The sequence below is a fragment of the Sarcophilus harrisii genome, chromosome 5 (genome assembly GCF_902635505.1).
Source record: "Sarcophilus harrisii chromosome 5, mSarHar1.11, whole genome shotgun sequence".
Lineage (NCBI taxonomy): Eukaryota > Metazoa > Chordata > Mammalia > Dasyuromorphia > Dasyuridae > Sarcophilus > Sarcophilus harrisii.
The window spans coordinates 90,654,670-90,681,435 of NC_045430.1; the positions used below are offsets into that span (position 1 = coordinate 90,654,670).

General features: G+C 37.5%; 1 protein-coding gene across 2 annotated transcripts in view; it reads right to left on the bottom strand.

The window, feature by feature from the left end:
• Positions 1–366: 366 nt before the first annotated feature.
• ACVR1B (activin A receptor type 1B) overlaps positions 367–26,766 on the bottom strand; it is a 43,337-nt gene continuing 16,937 nt past the window's right edge. For both annotated transcript variants that reach the window (XM_031937848.1, XM_031937849.1), the window contains exons 2-9: positions 22,978–23,217; positions 21,781–22,023; positions 19,816–20,046; positions 10,929–11,096; positions 10,012–10,168; positions 8,208–8,332; positions 6,887–7,017; positions 367–3,646 (exon numbers count right to left, since the gene is read on the bottom strand). In XM_031937848.1, the coding sequence (XP_031793708.1) occupies positions 3,521–3,646; positions 6,887–7,017; positions 8,208–8,332; positions 10,012–10,168; positions 10,929–11,096; positions 19,816–20,046; positions 21,781–22,023; positions 22,978–23,217 (1,421 nt within the window). In that variant the 3' untranslated portion in view covers positions 367–3,520. The remainder of the gene's footprint in view (positions 3,647–6,886; positions 7,018–8,207; positions 8,333–10,011; positions 10,169–10,928; positions 11,097–19,815; positions 20,047–21,780; positions 22,024–22,977; positions 23,218–26,766) is intronic.

Genomic DNA, 26,766 nt, shown 5'->3' on the forward strand with positions numbered 1-26,766 from the left:
TTTCAACTTATAGAAATATGGCAAAAACATGATGCTTGACTTTCCTCCTTAGCCCAGCTATCTGATGCTAGTATTCCCCGGCCTTGGGCAAAAGGTTCTCTCTTTTAAATGGAAGGGTCAGGAAGGTCAGGAAGGCGCAAAACACAGTATTAGCTGATCATATTAAGCAGGTCCTCTGAATGTGCAATTAGTATGTCTTCTTACTCTGCACACTCAACAGTAGAGTATTATGATTTGAGAAATATCTGACTAAAGAGCTGGGGGAAAATGTGGAAGCCTAACAGACTGGTTCTTTCCAGGCCACAGAGTCAACTTCTGGTACCAATGTTTAACCCTACATACATATGATTCATCGCAAATGAGAAGCCCTGTGAATAAAACATTTTAATAATGTACAGCAGAAATCGGACAGGCTTGTTCTTATATTAAAACAAAAGATTTCCTATATTACAATTTATTTACATTTGCATACTGAAGAGGTAAAGTGTCTAAGTGGCTATTTTACAGTCCTTTCTAATAAAATATACAAAATAACAAACAAGTACCGAGGAGCCGTTCCAGGGCTTGATGGCGACGTAAGAACGGGCTTAAACTTGGTCTGTGAATTGAGGATCCAAAGATGCAGGGCAATCCTAAGGATCAATGTTAGTCTTGTTGATCCAAGGACACAGCTTCAGTTCCTCCCTAATTCTCAGGTGGTGTTTTAGTGGGGTTGCCCCAAACAGCTGCCACATTCTTCCCCTGAGGTGGCTGAACTCTGGGGGTGGTGAGCAAAAATGAACTGACCAGGGGAGCTGGTTAAGTGCTTAGGATCCACTTGGATGTCACTGGTTGGAAAAAGGGCATCAGATAGACCTTGAAGGCTAGCTAGCTATAAACGGAGACTTAGGAGTCTTAAATTCCTATCATTATCCTTGGCTTCCAGTTCCCAAAGCTCTGCTATGGGGAGGGGTCAAGTGAAGGTCAGAAGCAGGGTAAACTGATGCCCCCAACAACAGAGTTAAGTGCTAAAAAATTTGTCTTTGGCCAAATGGCCTCAAGTGTTTAGGGAATGGAGAAAATTTCCATAACGTAAGATAAGGGGTAACATAATAGAAAAATAAATATGGGGCGGAAAAAGAAGGGTTTAGGGTAGTCAACCCTAATGGGGAAAGGGTCTACTTCCCCCTCACATACCAGTTTTGGCATTGGCCTGCTGGAAAGGAGAAGACAGGATTCTACTAGTCAGCAAAGGCAAAGAAATTTCCCCTTGGAGGAAGGAGATGAAAGGAAGGGAGGGAGGGAAGACCTTTGCATGAATGTAGCCTACTGAAATTGGTAACTCAAAGTAATCCTGCTGGCATTTAATCTGGAATGCTGGGTCCCACAGCCAACCTGAGGCCCAAATCAGATCATTAAGCTAATCTTCTTGGCCACACATCTCACCTTTGGTATCTTGGCCACTGCTTTCTATTTGCTCTGTGTTCTCCCACGGCATACAGGGTGCTATAGAAAGTGGACACTGGGCACTCGATACACACTGCTGCCTGGCTCTTGGCCAATTTGAGGGATGAGAAGTTAAAGGATTCCAGCAATGGCAAGGACGTTTTCAAATATGAGCAGCAACTTCTGGCTCCAAAAGCTCTCAAAGTCAAGTGTTTTTCTGTCCCAAAGCTGCCACTCCACGAAATCAGTCCGTTCAGTCTGCATGTAGGTCTGCCTCCTGGCTCAGGAGAGAGGGTGTAACCAGTTATATGACCAGCAAAGGGCTCTGGCCACAGTTCAGAAAACTCCACTCTGGCTTGGGATGGGGAGGGAGGGCTGGACAGAAGGGAACAAGGATTGGACCCCAAAGCAGGGAGGAAGTTCTCAATGTTGAGTACAGGCTCAGGTACACATAACAAATAGTTCCAGTGTGATTAAGCTGTGTGCATTTGATTGGATGGTTTCTCTTTTTCGGTGATTTCTTTAAAAACAAATAGGTTGAGAGGTAATCACACACAGAGAGGTTTTTCTTTTACAAACAATTAACAATATTAAAAAAAGTTAAAATCTAGACCCTCCCAAACAACAAAAATCAAACCACTCCAGTTAAAAGTTATGGCTTCAGAGTTATTATATACGGAAGAGACGCAGGCCAAATCACCACCCTTCTAGAACTTCATTAAACGCTACACTCAGATTAAATAAAAAGGGTCCTGTTAAACTATTTCCTATCTTTACTAGGGGCCCCTGAAATGGATGCAAATCTCTCATCTGTCCTCCACCTTGATCAAATAATCCAGTAAAACAAAACCCATGCAGTACCCTCCCTTCCTTCCCTCCCACCCCAAAACTAACCCAGCCACCACCAAAAATATACACTGCTGTTTTTGGGATCTAGGATACAAGAAGAGGATGAGATACTTCAATCTGATTTTAAAATTCTGGGTCCTTCCATTTCACAGCTCATACTCATGAAATTCCTGGTCCGGCTGAGATTTCTGTCACCACTAGCTATAGTTCTACTTCCCTCATCCCTACTCCCCAGGCCTTCCCGTCCTGCCCCATATTTTGACTTCAAATTTTCTCCCCACCCACAGGCAACTGTGTGGCACCAAGCAAAAATGGCCAACCTGTGCCAGCTTTGGTTCCAAAGTCTGAAATGGAGGAGGGAGTGTGAGGCCGGGCAGCCAGTTGTAAAGGAAAAAGGAAGAGGCCCTAGGCAGAGAGGGTCACATGGTGAAGGGGCCTAGTCCAGGGAAGGGAAAGACAGAGGCCTCCCTGGGAAGCCGGGAGAAACGAGATTTTGCTCACTAATGAATAGAGAGGCACCAGCACACTGAGACTGAAAGACAACTGACTGCAACCAGACTTGCACATGCACAGTAAGCTCAAGCAGTTAAGTGCGTACCGACAGACACACAGAGACACACGTACACAGACACACGTACACAGACACACACGTGTAAGGGCATGGCTTGGATGCCTTCGCACATGCACACACAGCTGGAACGAACACAACAGGCAGCCTCTTCCATCTCTGTGGATGGTTCCTCCAGATGTTCGTGCCAGGGAGGGAGGGGAACATTTGGCTCAAAGCTGCCCCTGGAGGGGGCACCCCTTCGGCTCCTTTGGGCCCTTTCTGGGGGCCATGCGCAGGCGTCCCCAAGAGAGCTCTCTGGCAGCTTGATGATGGCAGCACAGCTTCGCGTTTCCCGGCCCTTTCTCAAGCTGTCCCTATACCAGTTCCCAGACAGTGTGCCAGAGGTACTGGGCTTAGCTTTCCACGGAAAGAAAGCTCTAAGCTTGGCGTTGAGTCCTCTGCACCATAGCGCACCAGTCTCCATGCCATTAGGAGGGGAACATAAAAAGGTAGGTGTCTCAAACCCCACATGGGTGAGAGCGTCTCTCCCAGGCTCTTTCCCTCTCATGGCCCAGGCTAGCCTGGGACATAGGGCTGGGCAGAAACGAGAGGTAGGCCTCCATTACCCTCTAGCATGGCAGGTTTCTGTGTGGTTCTGGATGCCCAGAGCTGCATGTGGATGGGGTCGGGAAGGGACTAGATCTTCACATCTTCTTGCACACTGAGCTGTGAAAGAGTCTTCTTAATGCGGAGGGCGGTCAGACGTGCCGCCCCGTTGGCGTACCAGCATTCTCGCATCATCTTTCCCATCACCCGTAGTGCCTGAGAGGGGAAGATCACAAAACAAGACCACAACTGTCACAGCCTAAGGGACCACCACTCTTACCACCACCCGCTCCCCAGCTCAGGACCTATGCAGAAGTAGAGCTTAAGTTCCAAGCCCCACCTAAGAGGCAGAGGGAGGAGGAGGCCCTGGAAGCACTCCAGTATCTCAGGGGAAGTCACGTGGGATTTGAAATATTCACGATGTATATTCTACCTTGCAGCTAATTATCCTAATTACGATAACTGTTTAAAATTAGACAGAGTCTAATGTAAAAAGGTTACTCAGAACTGAACTGAACCTGTGGCCAGTTGCTTTGGTGAGGAGGAGCAGCAGATGGTGGAGGTGGTGAGGAGTATTGTCCTGACTTTCCCTGACTGAGGAGGGAAAGACAGACTTTCCCAGGAATGCAATGGGAAAACATGGTCTAAAATGTAAGTCAAGCCGAAGTGGCTTCTTAACCTCAGAAATATCCACAAGAGCAAAGATTCGTAACCTTTTTTGGGGGGCCTGTGAACTAGATGATAAATTTATTTTTAAAAAATTTGACAATCTTATTTCAATGTAATTGGTTTCTTTGGTAATTTTATGTATTTTATGCATTAATAAGAATTTTATAAGAAATTTATGACAATACAAGTCATTCCCCAATTGATAAATGGCCAAAGGACATGAGCAGACATTTCTCAGATGAAGAAATTAAAGACATCTATAGTCTTACTGAAAAAAAAAAAAAGGCTCTAATTTTTTCAATCAATCTATTACTGATTGGAGAAATGAATATTAAAACAACTTGGAGGTTAACACCTCATACCTATCAAACTGGCTAAGATGACAGGAAATGATGATAATAAATGTTAGAGAAGATATGGGAAAACTGGGACATTAATGCATTGTTGGTGGAGTTGTGAAATGATCCAACCATTCTGGAGAGCAATTTGGAACTATGCCCAATGGGCTATAAAATTGTGCATACTCTTTGATCCAGCAATGTCACTACAGTATTCCAAAGAGATCATAAAAGAGGGGAAAGGACCCACATCTGCAAAAATGTTTGTAGCAGTTTTTTTTTGTGGTGGCAAAGAATTGGAAAATGAATGGCTGCCTGTTAACTGAGGAATGGCTGAATAAGTTACATAGTATAGAAAAGTAATGGAATATTACTATTTTATAAGAAATACTTGAATAAGCAGATTTTACAAAAAACTGGAAAGATTTACATGAACTACTGCTGAATAAATAGAACTAGCAAAACACTGTATACAATAACAGCCAGACTGTATGAAATCAAATATGACTGACTTGGCTCTTCTCAGAAATTCAGTGATTCAAGCAATTCCCATAAACTTTGGATGGAAAATGCCATCTGCCAGAGAGAGAACGATAGAGACTAAATACAGATTGAACCATACAAACTTTTTTTCCGTTTTTTTTTTCCTCTTTGTTCTGATTTTTTTTTGTCCTAACATAACTCATGTGGAAATATGTGAAAAATGAAACCTAAAAGAATTTAATTTAAAACATTATTCCAAAAAGGCCTCCATTAGGCTTTATCAGACTGCCTAAGGGACCCAAGACACACAAAAAAGTCAATAACTTCTGTCCCTGAGGTTTGTTTTTAAAAAGGCTGCTGTCTAAGTCTTTATTGACTTACTGGATTTCCTTAAACAGCAATAAGAATACTAACAAAGAGAAAAGATGCCCCTTACATTGCACTTTTAAGATTTACATATTTTTATCTTCATTTCAATCTTCCAGCAAATCTGGGAGGGGGGGGGTCATCATAGATATTAACATATTTATGGCACAGTTTTTGAGATTAAGTTACACGAATACTATTTCCCCATTTATGATAAAGCTTCCAGGCCTCTTATCTGATTCAGGATCTCAGTTATACTGATCACATACTCCAGGGAGTTAGGGTCTCATCACTCACTGTGCAAACCACTTTTTAAAAAGTTTCCAATTAAAAAATCTCCGCCCCCCAAATCATCTTCATTTCCAAATACAGCACATCACTATCTAGCTAGCTATTCTTTTTAATAAAAAAAGTAACAGGAAAAAAAGCAGTTCAGCAGACCCAAATGATCCAGTGACTGCATCTCACAGTTATGTTCCCCACTGCCCATCTTTAGCCTCTATTCTGCAAAGGAGGGCAGGAGATCTGCCTTCTCATCTATTTTCTGGGGCCAAGCTTGGTCATTTTAATGACACAGTTTTCAGTTTTGTTTTGTTGATTCTACTTACATTATTATGGCCACTGAATATAGTTTTCCTGGTTCTGTTCCCTTTTGTAGTTTACATAAGCTGTCTGATACTTCTTTGAATTCCTTACAGTCACCATTTCATATGACACAGTAATATGCCATTACATTCCTCTATCACACTTTATTCAATCATTTTCCAAGAGGATATCTAATTTTATTGATAGTTCTTTACTACCACAAAGAATTTTATGAAGATGTCCTAATTTGCTCAATGAGGATGTATACTCCTTGGCAGTATGGATTGTCATGCTTTCTAATGGTATGCCCCCAAAATTTGGCACATAGTGTTTAATAAAAGCTTTTCACTTTTTCCATAAGGAATTTTACTTTCTGTCTTTGAGCTATTTGGGATATACCTAACAGTGAGATCTCTGGGTCAAAGAACAAGGGCCACCCTTTCCTTTTGCTCTACACTATCTTTCTTTGTAATCTCATCAGTTCTCCTGGATTCAATGACATGATTCCAAGGCCATCTATTCAGATGCCTGTTTACTCTTTTGAGCCACAGACACACAACAACCAATATCTCCATTTGAATGCCCCTGGCTATCTTCAATTCAACATATGTAAAACAAAGAAATCATCTTTACCCACAAAACTCTCCTCTTTCCTACAATTTCCCCATCACTGCTGAAGATACCACTATCCTCCCAATCAGCCTCAACTCCTCACTCAACATAATGCCTTTGCAAAAGTCTTGTTCCCTCTCAGATTGCCTCCCATGTATCCTGTATAATCTTCTCTGTACTTAGCTAGTCCTGTGTTGTCTTCCCCCTTAGAATGTGAGCTCACTGGGCCAGGGATTATTGTTTTAACTTTATTTGTATTCCCAGCACTTAGCACATTATTGACACATAAGAGACTTTTAATAAATGCTTGTTAAATGATTCCCTCTGCTGTCAATTCCTTTTTAGAATTCCACCTCTCCAAGAGGTGGCAGACAGGCTAAGAGGAAGCAGCAAAGTTCCCTACCTCATAGCTTTGCCACCAGTTAGGGATGTTGGGCCGCAGCTTTTGGTCACATACTACCTTCCGCATTTCTTCAATGGAAGGATCAGAGGGCACAAGATCATAATATGGAAGCTGATATTCCTCATGGATTCCTGGGAAGGAGAGATTTACCTGACTTGTCAGCAAGAAAACAGAGTGCCATTTCCTCAAAAATCATTATGATTCAAGACATTTTTTAAAATAGGAAACTAACAACGAAGTAACCCAGCAAGCTGATGTACTAAGCTAGGGAGGGAATGAAATTCTAAGGGAAGTACTTGAATTATGTGAAGCTTGTACTGTAAGTATCTAGGGGCTTCACTGAGAAATTAGAGGCAGGATGACAATAAAAAGATATCCAGTTCTGATTCTTAGGAACATGGGTTTGATTCTTGGATCTAATAATACATGACCCTGTTAGTCACCACCTCTGTGAGCCTCGATTTCCTCATGTATAAAATGGGAATTATACTGGTAATACCTACTTCAGAGGATTATTGCTAAAACAGTGTTTGTAAGCCTTAAAGTGCCACTATACAACTACAAGGTGGTATTATTATCTAAGCACTTATGCGATTTTTGGTATATCTTAAGCCATTCTTACAGATGAACCTACTATATGACAAACAAATATGTAGCTTTTCCAAACTGTATAAATATAACGTATCTTCATAAAATCTGCACCAGTGGACTTGTCCAATCCATTGTTCTTCTGGGAATATCATTTGAGACTTATGGTTACAGGTCCTCTTTACTTCCTGAATATAAAAGCTTAAAAATGCAGAACTTAAGTGGGGAGAGGCTTCTGCTGAGGGCCCATAAGAAGCGAGGGTAAAGGGAAAGGAACTGGACATCCTAGAACAGGGAAAACTTCATGTTCTTTTATCATTCATTAGCTCTTTTTCACTCTCCCAGGATGCCTTGTGTCAGAGTCGAATGGCACTGAGACATATAATATCCATAGCTTGGAGATCAATAAATGAGGATATGTAATACTGAATCCAGGGAAGAGCTCTAAAATAATACTATGCCACACCTACCCAGAATAATCCCTAAATTCCACAAGTAGCTGTGGCCTAATTAAATGCAATATTTTATATAATATGATGACCTAATAAGAGAATTATAATAGGAAGTTAACAATTAAGAATCTTATTCCTTTGCTGAGAGTTGGGAGTATGATTCTCAACTCCAAATCATACATCCTGAAAAGAAACGTATTAAAGGGAGCAATGAAATCTCAACCACAGCTGAACTAAAAAGTTCTAGAATTCTGAAGAAACTAAAAAGGGTATTGTAATACCTCCTGAATTGCATCTTCGGGCAATCTCCCAATATACCAATCCTAAGGCATAAATATCAGCACATTTGAAAGAATCAAAGTGTTTCATGTTGATGGTTTCATCCAGCACTTCAGGAGCCATATATCTGAAATGGTAATGTGAAAAGAATATGATGATTTTTGGAAGAATATAAATAACATACTTCTCTACTCAGTAATAAGAGTCAATTTGATGATTTTTCTTTTCACATGAAGATACTTTTCGAAGATTTTTTGGATAATGGAGGGAAGGACATGATTATTATCTCCATTTTCATAGGATTATAAAAGTTTTGAACAATAATGAATTTCTGAATTTTTTAAAACACCAATATATCTTGACTTAAATTTGGTCTTTTCATTGTGAACTTTTTAAACTTTTATTAAGCTGCCATTCTCAGGGCATTTTTGAGATTTTCTCAGACCCCAGACTCTAAAAACATTGATGTGGGCACTACTAGGCCAGACACAGCTGTAATGATGCAGGGTAGGCTGGTAAAAGGAAGAATTGGTATGAAATAAAAGTCATATTATACTATTTGGTGTATCCCGAACTCTGAGCTTTCTCTATTGCCTTTGGTCACACTGTTCCTTCTGTTTCAACTGCCCACTAATATTCAGATATATAGAACTATGCAATTGTATAAGTGACATTTTCTTTGAAAAAAAAATGATACATTTCATTTTTATACAAGATACTCAACTCCCTCATCCTCTACAAAATTCACTTGTCAACATTACAAAGAGCATATTCACCTTAGGTAATATAGTACTATTGACATAGATAATATAGTATTATTGACTATAGAGTTTTGTGGCTTCTAAATATTATTTACGTCTAATTCACTGAATTTACACTTTTTTGTATATAGCAAGCCTTTTTCCTACCTGAATATCTTGTTTCCTCAATTAGATTTTAGGTTATCTATTTTAGACTAACAGCAGGATCCACATGTTTCTCTCTATTTAATTTTCCTCCCTTTGATGAAGCTCTTCACAGAAGGGACCAATTCATGTATACTGCTTTATTAAAACTAAAGTCATGAATATGGAACTAAGCCCAAAGGGCTATCAAATTGTCCATATCCTTTGAACCAGCAATGTCTCTACTGGATCTCTATTCAAAAAAGATCATAAAAAAGAAAAAAGGACCCACATGTGCAAAAACATTTGTAGCAGCCATTTTCGAAGTGGCAAGAAACTGGAAACTGAGTGGATGCCCATCACCTGGGGAATGGCTGAATATGGTTTATGTAATGGAATATCACTGTTCTACAAGAAATGATAAACAGGCTAATTTCAGAAAAGCCTGGAAAGATTTTTATGAACTGATGTGGAGTGAAGTGAGCAGAACCAAAAGGATATTGTACACAGTAACAACAAGCTTATGATGCGATGATCAACTCTGATGGATGTAGCTCTTTTCAATAAGTGATACAGGCCAATTCAAATAGAGTTGTGATGGAGAGTTAGGTGCATCCAGAGAGAGGACTATGGGGACTGAATGTGGATCACAACATAGTATTTTCATCTTTGTTGTTATTGTTATTTGCTTGATTTTTTCTCACTTTTTTCTTTTTTGTTCTGATTTTTCTTGTGCATCATGATAAATATGGTTTAGAAGAATTGCATATGTTTAGCCTACATTAGATTACTTGTTGTCTAGGGGGGGAGGGAGGTCAGGAGAAAAATATAGAAGACAAGATATTGCAAGGGTGAGTGTTGAAAACGATCTTTGCATGTATTTTTGAAAAATAAAAAACTATTGCTATGCTTTTTTCCATACCTCTTGGTCCCCACCCTTTGATTTGGGGCGATGTCAATAGTATCAGTGCTTGAATCATGACGGACAGCAAGACCCAGGTCAGCAATTGCACACATTCCATTTTTCTTCACCAAGATGTTCTTTGATTTCAAGTCTCTATGTGCAATTCCAGGCTTCCCTGACAAAGAAAATAGGATTTCTTAAGAGGTTAAGTTCTAACTAATCAGGCCAAGAGGGAGTTCTCTGGTATATGTACGTCAAGAACAGGACTAAGATCAAATAGGTGACTCATGCTTCTTTTTGGTAAGGGCCAGACCTTTTGAGTTTCCTTCCAATTTTTAAGTTCTATAAATTTGTCCATTATCAAGGCTGGCAATGGCTGTCTCCCTGATTATCAACTGAGCCACAAGAGAAAAAAATAACAAGTCTATAAAAGACTTGGGCTTTCTGATAAGTTTACAGTATAAGGCCCAGTGTATCTAATCTACCAACATATTCCTGGCCTAGTTTTCCCCCTTGACACATTTAAATAATTACTTCATGGTTATCTCTGCTGATAGAATGGTCATCAGTTTCATCTACATCATTAAATTATCAATTTCTCCCCTTTAATAGGCTTCCTAGAGGATTACACATGAAACCATTTAATAAATATTTGCCAATGGATCACAAAATCTTACTACCTAATGACAGGTAACTAAATAGTAAGCTATTTGATCATCTGAGGCCAGATCTAAACAAAAATAAAAAAAAGATCAAACTCTAGCTTATTTCATACTAAGCATAAAGAGCATATAGTCCAATTTAATGAGAAGAAAGATTAATTCCTTTAGTGGCTGTTAGTAGTGTACAACTTTAGGCTGGGAATAAAAATCAGGAAGATAAAAGTTCTTTCAAGAATTATCTAACTTCTTTCCTCCTTCAATGTGGCCACTTACCCTGGGTACCTACGATCTCCATGTGTAGGTGTGCCAACCCACTAGCAGCAGACAAAGCCAGCCTAATCATCCCCTCGATAGTCACTGTGTACCGGTTAAGGTAATCAAACAAGGAACCATGTTCGTGATAATCAGAAACAAGCCACAGCTGAGTCCACGTACCATTATCTGTAAGTAGAACCAAGGAAGGTTTTTTAGAAAGTCACAGCTACTGGCAGAGAATGGGACAGAAAAGGAAATATATGAGGAATAGAATGAGAGAAATCAGTTTGCAAAATTTACATTGATTCCTTCCACATTTTTCATTTTACCTACACTTTATAAAAACTGGAGTGAAGAAAAGATTTAGTGGGAAGTCAGTCAGTCAATCAATTAGACATTTATTAAGTACCTACTGTATGCCAAACACTACACTCTTAAAGAGTACCTAAGAAGGGCAAAAAACAGCTCCTGCTCTCCAGAATCTTACAGTCTAATGGAGGAGGCAACACACAAAAAAAAATTTGTACAAACAGGACATGTAAAGCTTAAATTAAGGGTAATCTCAGAGAGAAGGAACTTAGAAAATTATCACGGTAGTATGGGTGACAGCCTGGAGTGGAAATGGAGAAAAGGGGACAATATATGAAGGATATTGTGAAGGAAGAGATGATGATATTTTGCAGTGGATTGGATATGCAAGGTAAAATACAATGAGAGGCAGAGGAGACACTGAGGTTGTGAGACTGTGTAACTAGGAAGATGATGGTACTGTCAAACAAGTAATGGGAAAATTACAAAGAGAAAAGGATTTCATGGCAAAAGATAATGAGTTCTGTCTGGGATATGTTGACTTTAAATTGCTCAAGGGATATCCAATCGAAGATGTTGATGTGTTAAAGCGGCTCAGGAGAGGGAACCAGGTATTTGGATAGACAGGCTTTGGAATCATCAGCATAGAAGTGATAAACAAACCCATAGGAACTGATAAGATTACAACTCGAGATAGTACACAGCAAATAGGAAAAGTCAAGTACAAAGCCTTGCAGATGAGCCACTCAGTGGAAGTGACACCACTGAAGAACCGTTCAAGGAGACAGCAATTAGGAGGAGGAAGGCCACAGGTTAGAAGACAATGAGAGGATAAGAAGTAGAAAAACCAAGTATGGACAGCTTTTCCAAGGAATTTAGCTGAGAGGAGGAAGAGAGAGATAGAATAGTAGATAGTGGGAGTAGGGAAGTTACATCAAGTGAGAGTTGTGTTATTTATTTGTTTGTTTGTTTTTTAAGAATATGGAGATAATGGCATATCTGTAGGTAACCAGTAGATAGGGAGAGATTGAAAATGAATGTAAGAATCAGAGTGTGAGAAACAATAAAGAAGATGGATCAGTTATTTTGATAAGGAGAAGTCACTTCTTTACTCAAGACCTGATTAAGGAGGATATCATACGGGAGATGTTCAAATGATATGATAGAAGAAATAAGGAGAAAGGGGAAAGGGGGAGCTCTCCAAGAATAGTCTAAATTTTTTTTTTGAAGTATGAGCCAAAATCCTCAGCTAAAAGGGTTGTCATGACAGGGGTATCATGGAAAGCTTGAACAGTGTGTGAATATCTGGCACACTGACTTTGGAGAGTGGATAGCAAAGCAATTAGGGAATAATAAGAGTGTATACCTTATGACAGTGAAGGGCAAGATGAGATCAGAGAAAATACATCTGTAGTAGATTTACCTCCTGCATTCATAGCAGAGAATAGATTTTGGAAGAATCCTTTCTTGATTAGTGACTGTCTATTTAAGAATATTATTTCAAGAAAGCCCATCTCAGTTCCACTGACCTTAGTAATTCTTGGTTGTCATCTCACCAAATGCCTTGATTTATAATATATTCTTTTCAGTTCTGGAATTGTGATCAAATCTACCTTACCGTTTCTCTCAAAAGGGATTTGCCTTTGTTGGTGAACTGGAAACTGAATGGATATCTATCAGTTGGGGAATAGCTGAAGAAATAATGGTCTATGAAAGTTATAGAATATTATTATTCTATAAGAAATGATGAGCAGGATGATTTAAGAAAAGCCTGGAAAGTCATGAACTGATACTGAGTGAAGTGAGCAGAACCAAGAGAACATTGTATACAGTAACAAGATTATGCGATGATCAACTGTGATGACCTTGTTCTTTTCATCTTCTCACTTTTCAATGATTTAAGGCAATTCCAATAGACCTGGGATGGAAAATGCCATCTAAACATAGTATTTTCGTTTTTTGTTTTTTTCTTTTTCATGATTTTTTTCTCTTTTGGTATGATTTTTCTTGCACAACATGACAAATATGAAAATGTTTAAAAGAACTGCATATTATTTAACCTCTATCAGGTTACTTGATTAACTTGGGGAGGGAAAAAAGGAAGAACAATTTGGAACACAAAGCCTTATAAAAAAAAATGTTGAAAACTACTTCACATGTATTTGGAAAAAATTACTATTGAAAATTTTTGAAAAGGTATATGACTATTCCAATCTACTCCTTTAAGACTCCACATACCGGTCAAAGGATATGAACAGACAATTCTCAGATGAAGAAATTGAAACTATTTCTAGTCATATGAAAAGATGGCTCCAAGTCATTATTAATCAGAGAAATGCAAATTAAGACAACTCTAAGATACCACTACACACCTGTCAGATTGGCTAAGATGACAGGAAAAAATAATGATTGTTGGAGGGGATGTGGGAAAACTGGGACACTGATGCATTGTTGGTGGAGCTGTGAACGAATCCAACCATCTTGGAGAGTAGTTTGGAACTATGCTCAAAAGTTATCAAACTGTGCATACCCTTTGATCCAGCAGTGTTACTATTGGGCTTATATCCCAAAGAGATTATAAAGAAGGGAAAGGGACCTGTATGTGCACGAATGTTTGTGGCAGCCCTTTTTGTAGTGGCTAGAAACTGGAAACTGAATGGATGTCCATCAGTTGGAGAATGGCTGAATACATTGTGGTATATGAAAATTATGGAATATTACTGTTCTGTAAGAAATGACCAACAGGATGATTTCAGAAAGGCCTGGAGAGACTTACACGAACTGATGCTGAGTGAAATGAGCAGGACCAGGAGATCATTATATACTTCAACAACAATACTAGATGATGACCAGTTCTGATGGATCAGGCCATCCTCAGCAACGAGATCAACCAAATCATTTCTAATGGAGCAGTAATGAACTGAACCAGCTACGCCCAGAGAAAGAACTCTGGGAGATGACTAAAAACCATTACATTGAATTCCCAATCCCTATATCTATGCCCACCTGCATTTTTGATTTCCTTCACAAGCTAATTGTACAATATTTCAGAGCCTGATTCTTTTTGTACAGCAAAATAACGTTTTGGTCATGTAAAAAAAAAAAAACAAGCTAATTGTACAATATTTCAAAGTCTGATTCTTTTTGTACAGCAAAATAACGTTTTGGTCATGTATACTTATTGTGTATCTAATTTATATTTTAATGTATTTTAACATCTACTGGTCATCCTGCCATCTAGGGGAGGGGGTGGGGGGAGGTAAGAGGTGAAAAATTGGAACAAGAGGTTTGGCAATTGTTAATGCTGTAAAGTTACCCATGCATATAACCTGTAAATAAAAGGCTATTAAATTAAAAAAAAAAAAAAAGACTCCACATACCATCTCTGTAACTTTCTAGATCAAAATTCTGCTCATTAGCAATCACATTCCACATATTGTTTTCTCTATTAGAATATAAGCTCTCTAAGGGTTTTTGTATTTATATCCTCAATGTTTAGCATATAGTAAGATGATAATATTAAGAATTTTAAATATTTATTCATTCATTCACAATTTACAAATTCAGCTTCATTGAAAAACCAATGAAAAGGAAACTGAGAATCTGCGTATTTTTAGATTTCATTCCTTCATCATTCCTTCATTTTTAGGTCTCTTGACTACCTAAATTCTTGGATTTCAGACTAGGACTTATTTTCATGAATTAAATTTCAAAACAAGGAACTACCAAATGGAAGGAAACACAATAAGGAAATGGTAAACCTTCAAAATTGCCTTTGATTCTTGCATACAATTGTCACAGACTAGTCTGGAGGAAAGTAAATTGTGTAACACACCAATGGTGGCTAATTATACAACTGCTCAGAAAACAAACTTAAAGGAAGAAATGATCATCAGTGGAATAATATCAACTTGATGAAACTTATTAAGTTATATACCACAAGCTCTTTCAATTCCTCTCCAGCTTTTTAAAGCCAAGTCCCTGGAAAGGTTATACCTTTTCATTGTTGTGAGAAAGACACCAGTTAATCTTTAATCACCAAAAAATGTGAATAATTTAATATCCTCAATATCATTACTGGCATCTTATTTTCATCTTTCTCACCAAAGTTCAGAGAGAAACAGATTGAAGAACTACTGCACAAATGATAAAATGACTTTTTCTATCTGAATAAGAGGATTATTTAAGTAAGTTCATCTTCTGTAGAAAGTAACCTTGGAAAAATTCCAGTAGATGACAGGATGACAGGGTTAACATTTACCTTACCTGTTCCCACATAGTTTTAATTTTTTTTCCTGGCTAAGTCTATTATATTTTTAACACCTTTTATTCCATATAGTTTGGAAGTTATGAATATTTGATTGATCAACACCTAGAAGACTGTTTTTTTTTTTTTTTTAACTTTTAAAGATTAATTTTATGTCCATGAAGTTGTGGAATGCTTCTCTGCATTTATCATATGTATTGTTTCTTACTGCAAGGTTATCTTTAATACTGAAATAGAAATGGGGAGGGGTTGCTAATTGGTACATAAGGATACCTAACACTGGCTTAGTTTTAAAATGTTACGTTATCTATTTAACATGTATTGGTCCACCTGCCATCTGAGGGAGGGGATGGGGGAGAAGGAGGGGAAAAGTTGGAACAAAAGGTTTTGCAACTGTCAACACATTGCCCATGCATATCTTGTAAATAAAAAGCTATAAAATTTTAAAAAAGTTATGTTATCTAGGTTTCATTGCATTTTTATTTATTTTGTTATATATTTCTCAATTACATTTTAATCTAGTTTGGGCTGTACTGGAGAGTGTTGTGGTATGGGCCACATGTTTGACACCTCCATCTTATAGTACATTAAGATTACATTGCATTAATGGAAATCTGTAAATTCATCAGAACTGCTATATATATATTTTTATATGTATTTGTCTCTCCTATTAGAATGTCAGCTTGTTCCAAGTAGGAACTGTTTTATGTACATGTAACTTATGTACATGTAACTCTGGTATCTACAACAATGCATGGTACCTGACAGTTATTGAACAAATACTTCATTAACTAATATATATTTGTAGCAAGGAAACAAGTTCATCTGTCAGTTCATAAAAGATAACAAACTTCTGCTGACACCAGATTCTGCCTTACTAGAAACAAATTTTAAGAGCCTACAGATTACTTCTACAATTCTTTGCTAATTTACAAACTCATTAAGGATAAAACCTTTTTATAATTTCGAGTGGCAATGATTTGGTTCTGAACTATCACCATAAATCTTGCTATTTCCAGAAATAAATATGCATAACTCAAGTATTTGCCTAATACTTCTTTATTAACATAGGTTGGCTGGAGTTCATACAAAAGGTCTTTCAAAAGTCCTTTGATTCCATTCTTGGATCTTAGCTGCCTCACAGGCTGCATCCAGAGGCAAACCTCTTTCAATTACATTAGAAAAATCTAGTAGCATGTTCCTGTTATCAACACTCCTCAATTAAGCAATATTTACTTGTTCCAAAAGAATTGTTTATCATGTACTCCAAAAATGTGTTTAACAATATTCTTTTACATTAGGTTGATGGACTCTGCATTTTGTTAATATTATAAAGAGATTTTGTTTTAGTGAGGAATACTTTCAAATCTGTCACAATTCTTTTTAAAGTTCCAAAGCTGCCTGATATCTAAGGGAGGGGGTGGAGGAAAGAAGGGGAAAAGTTGAAAAAGAGGGTTTTGCAAGGGTCAATGCTAAAAAAATTACCCATGCATATATCTTGTAAATAAAAAGCTATAATAAAAAAATAAAGTTCCAAAGCTGTACCTTAAAGCTAATATTGGACAGATACTAATTGCTTTAAACACATTCTTCCCATTCAGCTTCCACCACAAATGCAAATAAGGATCTTAACATCACAGTCACAGCTTTTGCTCTGATAAATTTATATTCTTATCTTGCCCAGAGAAGACTAAAGTATTTGTTAACAACCAACTTCTATTTGTTCAATGCAACTTTTGGATCAAGCTCAAAGCATTCAGTTGCTATTTTTCTTGACATACTTAAAATATTTATACTTAAGTCCAAATGATATTTTGATATCATTGAAGAAAGATTCCATGAGTTAAAGGTGCTATTTAACAGGCATGTGGCCTATATGAGGGATGTCTGAGGTCCTCATCTTTTGGTAACATATATGTATTACCTCCTACCAAGAAAGTTCAGGCACAAGGATCAGACTTGTGTCTGAGAATAAGCTGGCAAAATGCTAGGCTAGTAATTCATGTGCCAATGTGAGGTATCTATGCCAAGAATTATGGATCTTCTCTGGCTCCAGCAGTTTCAGGTTTTGCAGAAAAGCTGGAATTTCATTCTCATTATAACTGTTCTGGTATTTACTGTATTAACAATAAACACAGTTTTCTTGTTGGTTTCAAATTAAATTTTGGTTGGGTTGGATCTTCTTGTGACCAGAAGAAATTAAGAGTCATTTTCCCTGTTATCATTCAGAAGCTGCTTTATTTTGCTTTACTTCTCAAGCTCCTCTGATTGTGTTTTTGGTTAATATTGCATTGCTTGCTTTATTCTTTGTACTATTCTGACTTCTTTTGATTGCCTTATCCTTTGGACTTTTATAAATTTTTGCACAAATCTAGAATTTTTATATTCTTTTGTTTTTCTGATTTCTTTCTATCTCTCTCTTTTTTTGCTTTTAATTGGACAACATGCTGTTCAAATTTCCTAGTAAGTGCACCAGTCAGGTATAAATATGATCTTCCATTGTCTTTCTGGGACTCTTCAATAGTTCACTCAGGTCACTTCTGCCACTTGTGTCTAATGTTTGTCTTTAGCAGGACTGCTCCAGACATCTATGTTTCCTCGTACTGTCCTTATTATGACAATGACTATCACACATCAACTGCTGTGTGTAAATCCTGAAATGTTTTATATTTTGTCAAATACTACTGGAGAATGCATTAGTTTGTGATAATGATAATAGATACCAGCTTTCAAAAGTTACACTGGTTTTTCTTTTTGTATAATTAGTTTATTAACAGCACTCATGCTGTCAAACTAAAAAAGATTTTTGGAATTGTAGTGTAAGTATGTTCATGCCCTTTTCAAAATTATTTGAGGGAGCAGTGTATTTTTATCACATGATGATGTCTGGATTTTTACATAAAATGACAACAAAATCTTCCTTTTCTTCTTCAAATTTTAGTAACACCTTAATTTTCTCTCTTATTTTTTCTAATATAAATTCAGGAATTAAAGGTTGTTTTTTTTTTTAATTACTGTACTACAATTTTTGACAATGTTGTTTTCTGACTTGGAGCTAAAGATCATTGACAAAAGGTAGTATGAAGGGCTTTTCTATAATTGGAAGGACCTGTTTCTTGTTTTGCTAATGATACAATCTTTTCACAAAACAAAAATACTCATGGCTTCAGTCTGTTTAACATACACTCAGGGTCTTCCTGCAAGGGCAAGAAGAAGCAAAAATTAATCCTGGGTATTTGTAAGGAGGGACCTTGATACTATAAATAATATTTTAGTGGAAAATTGAGTACATACATACATACACACACATGTGTATGCATGTGCAAACCAAGAATTATAAAGGATAAATAATTTTATATCATTGGAAGAGCTAGCTGTTTCAGGCTTTTCGGGAAAATGATAAAGACTAAATAAGTGATTTTCTCTTCCTCAAACCTAATATAGTTCTCATCAGCTAAATCCTTATTCACAATAAACAGTTTCAATGAAGGAATGGCTTCCCCAAAATTCCAACTTTTGGTTTCTTGTTGCCAACAGAGAGCCTACCCAATACCAGCTTTCATTTCTTTGCTCAATAACTTGTCCATAGTTAAAGTCTCAGTATGCTACTATTAAGTTCAAATGAAAACTTTTCTGCCTTTCTGTTTAAAGATCCAAAATTTATTACAAAAGATGGTGATGAGATTTTTTTGTTTGTTTGTTTAAAAGAACACATACTCAAATAAAGTAGTTCTTTTTCATTTCCTTCCCCCTTGTGGTAACTAAAGGTACTATTAACTTCCATAAAAATATAAAGAATATAGCTGCCTGCTGTTTTAGAAGAGGAGAAACATGAAACACCAAACACCTTCCAAAGACTTTTCAGACACATAACTCCTAAAATTACCTCAAAAGTTCTCCAGGGCTGAGAAAAATAGTGACAGAGTCCCCCTTTACAAAAAGGCATACATTTGCTTTTGGATATGCCTTTACAGAGGTTTGAAAAGCACAAGTGATTTGCCTTATATTTGAGAACTATCCAAGAACCAGGAATGGATCACTTCTACAATGGAGGGTGTATATGACAATAGGCAACTAGGCAGTTTCCAGGATTGATTTTCTCTTTTCCCTGCTCTCTTAAAATACATACACATATATGCATGCATGCATGCATGCATACATACATACATACATATATATATAATCTTTTTGCCTTCCTTAATAAAGCAAAAAACTACAAATTAAAGCTATGGTAAGTATGAATTTTTTTTCAGTGTTTCTTTCATCCAGCAATATTGTCAGAAAGTAGAATCATTTCCCTTATACCCTACACCAAACCCAGTCCTTTACCTTTGTTGTCAGCGGCAATAAATCCAAGAATATTTTCATGACGCAACATGACTGTCTGGTATATTTCTGCTTCTCGAAACCAAGACCGTTCTTCCCGGGAGGAGAAAATTTTCACAGCCACATCTCCACCCCGCCACCGGCCACGCCATACTTCCCCAAATCGGCCCTTGCCTATGATCTCTTGTAGAACAATTGTACGAGCCACCGTGCGCTGGACAAAGAGTGGTAACCCTGTGGACCAAAGAAAAGAAGTTGGGAAAAAAAAGAATAGAAGGTGATACTAAACTGTAGGCTTCAGGAAAGCCCATTATTTCACTTTTTAAAATGTCTATCTTAGTATGTAACATGTAGAAAGGGATTTAGCACATTCAGTTCTTAAACAACACATGATAATGTAAAGCCTCTTCACAAATTTCCAGCTAAATTCCGAGCTAACTGTAGGACTGAGCTGAGGAGATTGATACTAAAGAGAAAAATGGGAAAAGATTATTAAGTGTCCATTGTTTTATATATCCATCCCTCTTTTCTGTTCCTAGGAAAAGTTGAATGTAACCAAACTAGTATATGAGTCAAAAGATGTGCATTTAATACTGTACATTTATCAACTGATACAACCAGTTATCTGCTAGTCCACCCACTCACCTCTGCTCCATGCATCCTAATGGAAGAGCTAGAGCATGAGATGATCGGGGTTCTAAAGAGGGATGAAGAGAGAGCTAAGTAGAGTTTGGAGGATAAAAACATTCAGAGCCATCCACTGGTAGCTTTCCTCCTCCACTAGAGGGCAGTGGTGTGAGGCACATAAAAGTGGAACAGAGGATACTTCTCCAAGACCAAGCCATGCATTTTCTCTTGCTTTCTCACGTTCTAAAAATATAAAGGTGAGACACTTTAGCGTGCTTTGCTACGGCTAAAAATATCTCCCACTTTTGGGGGGAAAGTTTTGTCCTGCCTAAGTATTATTTTCCCTACAATGCCAACTGCCTTGTTGATGGGATAGAGATTAAACTTTACTTCAAGAAGAGAAAAAAAAAAACTTAATTTGTCACAAAGAAACATCTCTCTTCTCTGGATTTGGAGTTTGAAGACTTAAACTCAAATCTCATCGATCTTGGGCAAGTCACTCCTACAGCTTCCTTGCTTATGAAATGAGGAAGTCGGGCTAGATGCTCTGCAAGGCCCATTCTAGCGCTAATATTTTTTATCTGATGCAGTAACAATACTTTTTAAGGACATTTTTCTCAAGATTACACTATCATTAAGATCCTTCAGTTCCCTCTAGTTTTGTCCAGACCCCAGAGTTTCGCTGAGCATGTTAATTATGTAAATCCCTAAGATTAATGGTAAGATTTTAATATTGCTGGGCCAAATTCCTGTTTCATTCCTTTAATGAAGCAAACCTCAAGCAGGTAAATGGCAAGCCACACAGGCTATGGAGCCAGAGCTTTACTAGGAACCCAGGTTGCCTATTTTATACCTCTGTCACAAAATCCTAGGGCAACTGGTGCAAGTAAATAATTCACCAAAGGCCAACTCTAAGCTTCAGCACTCAGTGTCCTTACACTCACCTTGTAGATACTGCCAAGATCAATGATTAGCCACTACCACCCTATGGGAATTTTGCACATGCTCACAGTATCTACTGAATAGTGTTCTACCAACTAACTTTTTACAACTATTACTCAGGCAGAACTAGCAGAACATTAATAGCTCCACAAATGCTAAATTTTACAAGTGATAGCATTTTCATGATGAAGAGTTCTTCATATTTAATTTGGGGGGTCTTAGAAAACAAAATAATGATGTGACCTTGCTGCCTTGCCTTATTACATATGGGGCACCAAGTGACTCACAGTCCTGGTAGAAGCAAACACAGAATGATCAGCCTACCCCATCTACACATTACTCGTTGGGAGACAACAATGCAGGCTAACCACAGACACAATGCCCTGGAGAACTCTGTACCTGAGCCAGACCCTGAAGTAGACAGATCGTAGACAAGATCCTGAAGAGTCTTGTCTTTGGACAGACACATTTCACACGAGGGATCTTCCATGTCCAGCCGCTGGCGGTTGTGATAAACTCGCTGATGATGGTGAATAACAAAGACGACGACAATGATGATGAGAAATAGGAGGAACACTGGGCCAGCAATGACAGCGACTAGTTCCACAGGACCCCACATGGATGGGGTATCTTTCAGGTGACCTGATATATTTAATAAGTGGAATTTTTTAAAAAGTGAAAATAAAGGAAAATAGTGAGACAGGGAAATGATCACGTTCCCACCTTGCCACCACCTCTTCTGGTTTCTTCCAGTCCTTTTTGATCCAGCTCCTCAATAAAAAATTCTTGTACACTAGACAAAAGATTATCAAACTTTTTCAGAAAATAATTCCTTCAAATAGCTAACTAAAGTTGGGAGTGCCCAATTAAATGGCAGATTTGCATCTTTCTGCAATATTTGGGAATACCAACTCCTCTCTGCCAAATAATTTCAAAATTTTGACATTTTTCTCTCATACTAGTCTCTAATTCTCTTTATCTCTCTCTATTATTATTAGGACTATCATTAAGAGATGTTCCTTCTAATTACAGCCCAATAAATGAGATTCCCAAAGCCTTTGCCCTTTGTGTGAAAAAGTTTAAAATTCCAGAGAACGGGGAGATATTGTCCCTCTCTCTTGATAACATACCTTCTTTCTCACACCCCTTTATTCCATCTCTCTTCATTTTACTTCTATTCTTAACAATAGTTCTCAAACCATTCCTCCAATTGAACACCTCTACTGCCTTGACCATGGCAACATTTCATAAACTCAAGGCCCATTTCTATACCTCTCACTGACTAATTCTGGTTATTTTTCACCAGGTATTTGTTATTGTATTATAGCATTTCTTTTTCTTCTGAATGGCAGCAACAGCTCACCAATCCCTGCTTCCATTGAGACTACATTCAAGGTCTGGTGCCCTCCTCATCAAATCCTGAATCCTCAAAACTGTGAGATCCCTTTCCTCTAATCTTAGGGGACACTGAAATGACAAGGGGTTCCCCTCATCTATCAGAGGAGCTGCAGTAGATGATAGATGAAATTATGTAGCCAGCCACCCTCTTCTCCCAAAGATACAATAACCAATGGTTCTATAAGAATATTTACTCACCACTGGGCACCCTCAGGTCAATCTTGTTACAGAAGTCAGTACGACAGCAGTGTGTATTTCGAACATGATCTGAGCTGAGGCAATAGAAGGGCTTTCCTACTGGGACCAGCTCAGCCTGGGGGATACAGGTTCGAGAATGGTGCTCCATCCCATCCATGTTGGAAATAGAAACCATGCAGACCCCATCTGTTTCGCATGTGTAGTTGGTATGCACACAGTTTGTACATGAACATATCAGAGCTGTTGGAAAATTAGAACTAGATGTTGGTAAAGGGATCTGGAATTTTTAAAGTCTCTATTCATATAACTAACCACAAAGCATACAGATGAGTTATAAGTTGGGAATATAAAGCTATTAGCCTAATCTGATAACAGCTTTTTGACTTACTCAACTTATAAATAAAATTCTTTGTACTGTCTGCTTTCCTCCAAGCACCATATTTTATGTCTGAGACAGGAAGAAAATTAGCTTCTGATCTAGTTTCTGATAAAAAGTTTTATACTTGGAACTCCCATTTCAAATTATACCTTTCCGTTCTATACTTGAGTATGACTTAGATGCCACCATTCAAGAGTTTTTTTTTCCTTATGCTTATTTGTAGCTCCTGGATTGGGGGGAAAGAGAATTTTGTCCTGTGTTACATGAAAGAAAGAACTAAAATAGGAACATATCCATAGCAAAATAGCTATGTGAAATTTTTTCACATTCCCTTGTTCACACATAAACCCAGACTCTTTGGTATTTTTTCCTTTTGGCCTCATACTGAAAAACTTACCTTAAGGGCCTAAAATGAAGTATGTAGTATGCAGTAGTTAAGAGAACTAATGAGGTAACTGTTAAGCATGAAGTATGTTCTATAAGCAGTAGAGTTCTATCAACTAATTTGGTGCCTTGGAAGTTAGTTCAAGAGTCCTGGAGTCCGAAATCACAGGCAATCAGACCTTCCTACAATGCTGTTTCCTGAACATTGAACCCTAATCCTGACTTTTTGAAACAAAAAGATGACTTTGGACTTGGCTACCTAAGTCTTTAGGCTAAGGCTACTAATGCTGACTGAAGCACTTATCCATTAACACACGGAAATGGGCTACAGATTGGCAATAAAATGGAGGCAAAATTCAGCCACTGTTAACTTGGATTGAATTCAAGCCAAGGCCTATAACTTGGTCTCATAAGATACTGTCCTCTCCCTACTCTTTGCCACTCCGAATCTTGTTCCTGTTCAGCTACAGACAATCTATCTTTGTTTTTTCCAATACTGTAGGACCCTCTCTTAGCCCAGTTACACTGGTTGGTGAAAAGTATAATACATAGCTTTCTGTGTTTTTTCCTAATCTTTCATCAGATACCTATTTCCCAGGAGAAATTCTAAAACATGCAGCTACCTGCTTACAAGATCTGTGTTGTGTTGATTTGTATGATTGTCTATGTTTAACACAAAATTTAAGGTAGTCACTCTTTAAAGGATGCAAATAAAAAGGTTTTAAAAGTCAATGTCCTTCAAACTTTCTTAATTTTTCCTGCTCATTTACTTTCCTTTTTCCTACATTTCTCTCTTTTCATATACTCCAATTTTTATCATAAATGGAAATTTAGAGATTTCTGTCACACAAAGGAAAAGAAGCTTTTGGAGAGAAACTGAAGGATGCAAGGAAAGATTCTGAAGGTACCAACTATTCTGAATTAGCATTGTCAACTGCTTAAGGTATTATGTGTTCTGAAGAGAAAATTTTAAAAAATACTCCCTGAAAAACTAAGGATATTATCATTTAATTCATAGTGTCAAATGGAAAACACTCTCTTATAATGTTTTCTAGACTGGAAACTCTAATTCTTGATATTTGGGGCCTAGCAGAGGTCACAATATTTTTTTTATTTTGGGGAATAAAAATTTTTAAGATGCAACTATTCTGAGCACAGATAGATATGTAAGACCAAAAGCAGCCTTTTAAAAGGCTGTCCACCATTTATTGTTGTTAGCCAGACAAGAGTCATTCTCATTCTTATTTTACTTTGGTTAAGTATGTGGCCTCTTTCTAGTGAATCATTCTGGAGATAAAACACCCACATGTGGCTTGTTATTTCTGGGAAGTTCCTAAAACAATCCTGGTGTAAGACAGGAAAGAACATAAGTGGTGAAATGTATTCCAGATTGGATAAAACACCGGACTGCAAGTTAGGAAGCCTGAGATTTAATTCTTCCCCTGCTGAATTTGCAATCTAATGCTTTTAGTAAGTACCTTTGGACTCTAGAGGCCTCAGTTTGTCCATATATAAATATTTACCTTAATTGGGATGACAAAGCTTTAATGTCACAGAGTGCTTTTAGTAACTCAAAGGTTTTCTTTTCAAAAAATTTTGCATGTAAATTGAGAATCTGAAAAGAAAAAAGTTATGCTCCCTTAATAATAACTGAGCATCGCAGCAACTTCCTAGAATTCTCAGTGAGGAGGTGGAAGCTAGTGGACTGCTTAAACTTAGGATTCTGAGCTATAGAGGGCTAAGCTGATAGGATGTCTGCACTAAGTCTGGCACCAATATGGTGAGCACTTAGAGAGAATAAGGCCACTAGGCTGCTTAAGAGAGGGGACAGTTATTATAGCTATTGCACTCCAACTTATAAAAGATAGAGAAACGAGTCTCAGAGAAAAAAGAGAAGCATCACTGTTTAAAATTCCAAAGCCACCTTTTCTAATTAAACAACCCTCCTTCCTCTCCCCAAAAACCATGCAGGTTAGGTCACTAATACTACATCAAAAAATAGTGCTTTAAATTTACACATATTTTCCTGAATTTTAATCAAAAGAGCAATTTGGCTATGCTTTTTAAAGTATTTCTGCTCAATGATAAATATAATAAAGGATAAGAATTATTTTAAAATTTAAATTTAAACACTGGCCCTGGAATCTGGAGAACCTGAGTTCAAATTTGACCTCAGACACTTAATTCCTAACTGTGTGGTCCTGGGCAAGTCACTTAGCCCCAACTGCCTTGCCAAAAAAGAAAAAAATAATAAAATTTAAGTTTACTATGCATCTGGCGAACTAAGTTTCTTTTCTTTTCTTTTTTAAATTAATTAATTAATTTACAGAGCATATGCATGGGTAATTTTTCCAACATTGACCCTTGCAAAACCTTTTGTTCTAAATTTTTCCCTCCTTTCCCCTACCCCTGCCCCTAACTGGCAGGTAGTCCAATACAGGTGAACTGTTTTAAGCCCGGAATAATTCAAATAATGAAGCCTACAAAGTAGATCCTACTATATGCTAAGTGCTTTACAAAAATGATCTTATTTGATTCTCACAACAATCATGTAAGGTATTATCTTTGTTTTACCCATTAGGAAACTAAGGCACCGAGGCTAAATGAAAGTAAGTGTCCACGGCCAGATTTGAATTCAAATCTTCCAGATTCCATCCAAAGCACTCTATCATTATACCATTAACCTGGGGGCAATTCATACTTTTCAAAGTTGTTATTTATGTAAAATATGTCAATTGGTTTCAGCCCAAGGAAAATATGCACTGCAAATTAGATTAATGGGACCAGTTCACTGGCTTTATTATTCTCACTGATTTGGACCTAGATGTTATGTTTCTCCAGGAAACTAAGAGTCACAAATGCTAAACATTTACAATCTATTCCTTAGCCATATATCTCTAGTTGCATGCATCTAGCACGCATACACCCTACCCATTTCTTATGAGATTTATGGTTAAAAAAAAAAAGTTTGAAAATCTGAACTAAACCATTCTGGCTTGAAACATGTTAGAAAATGGTCAATGTTC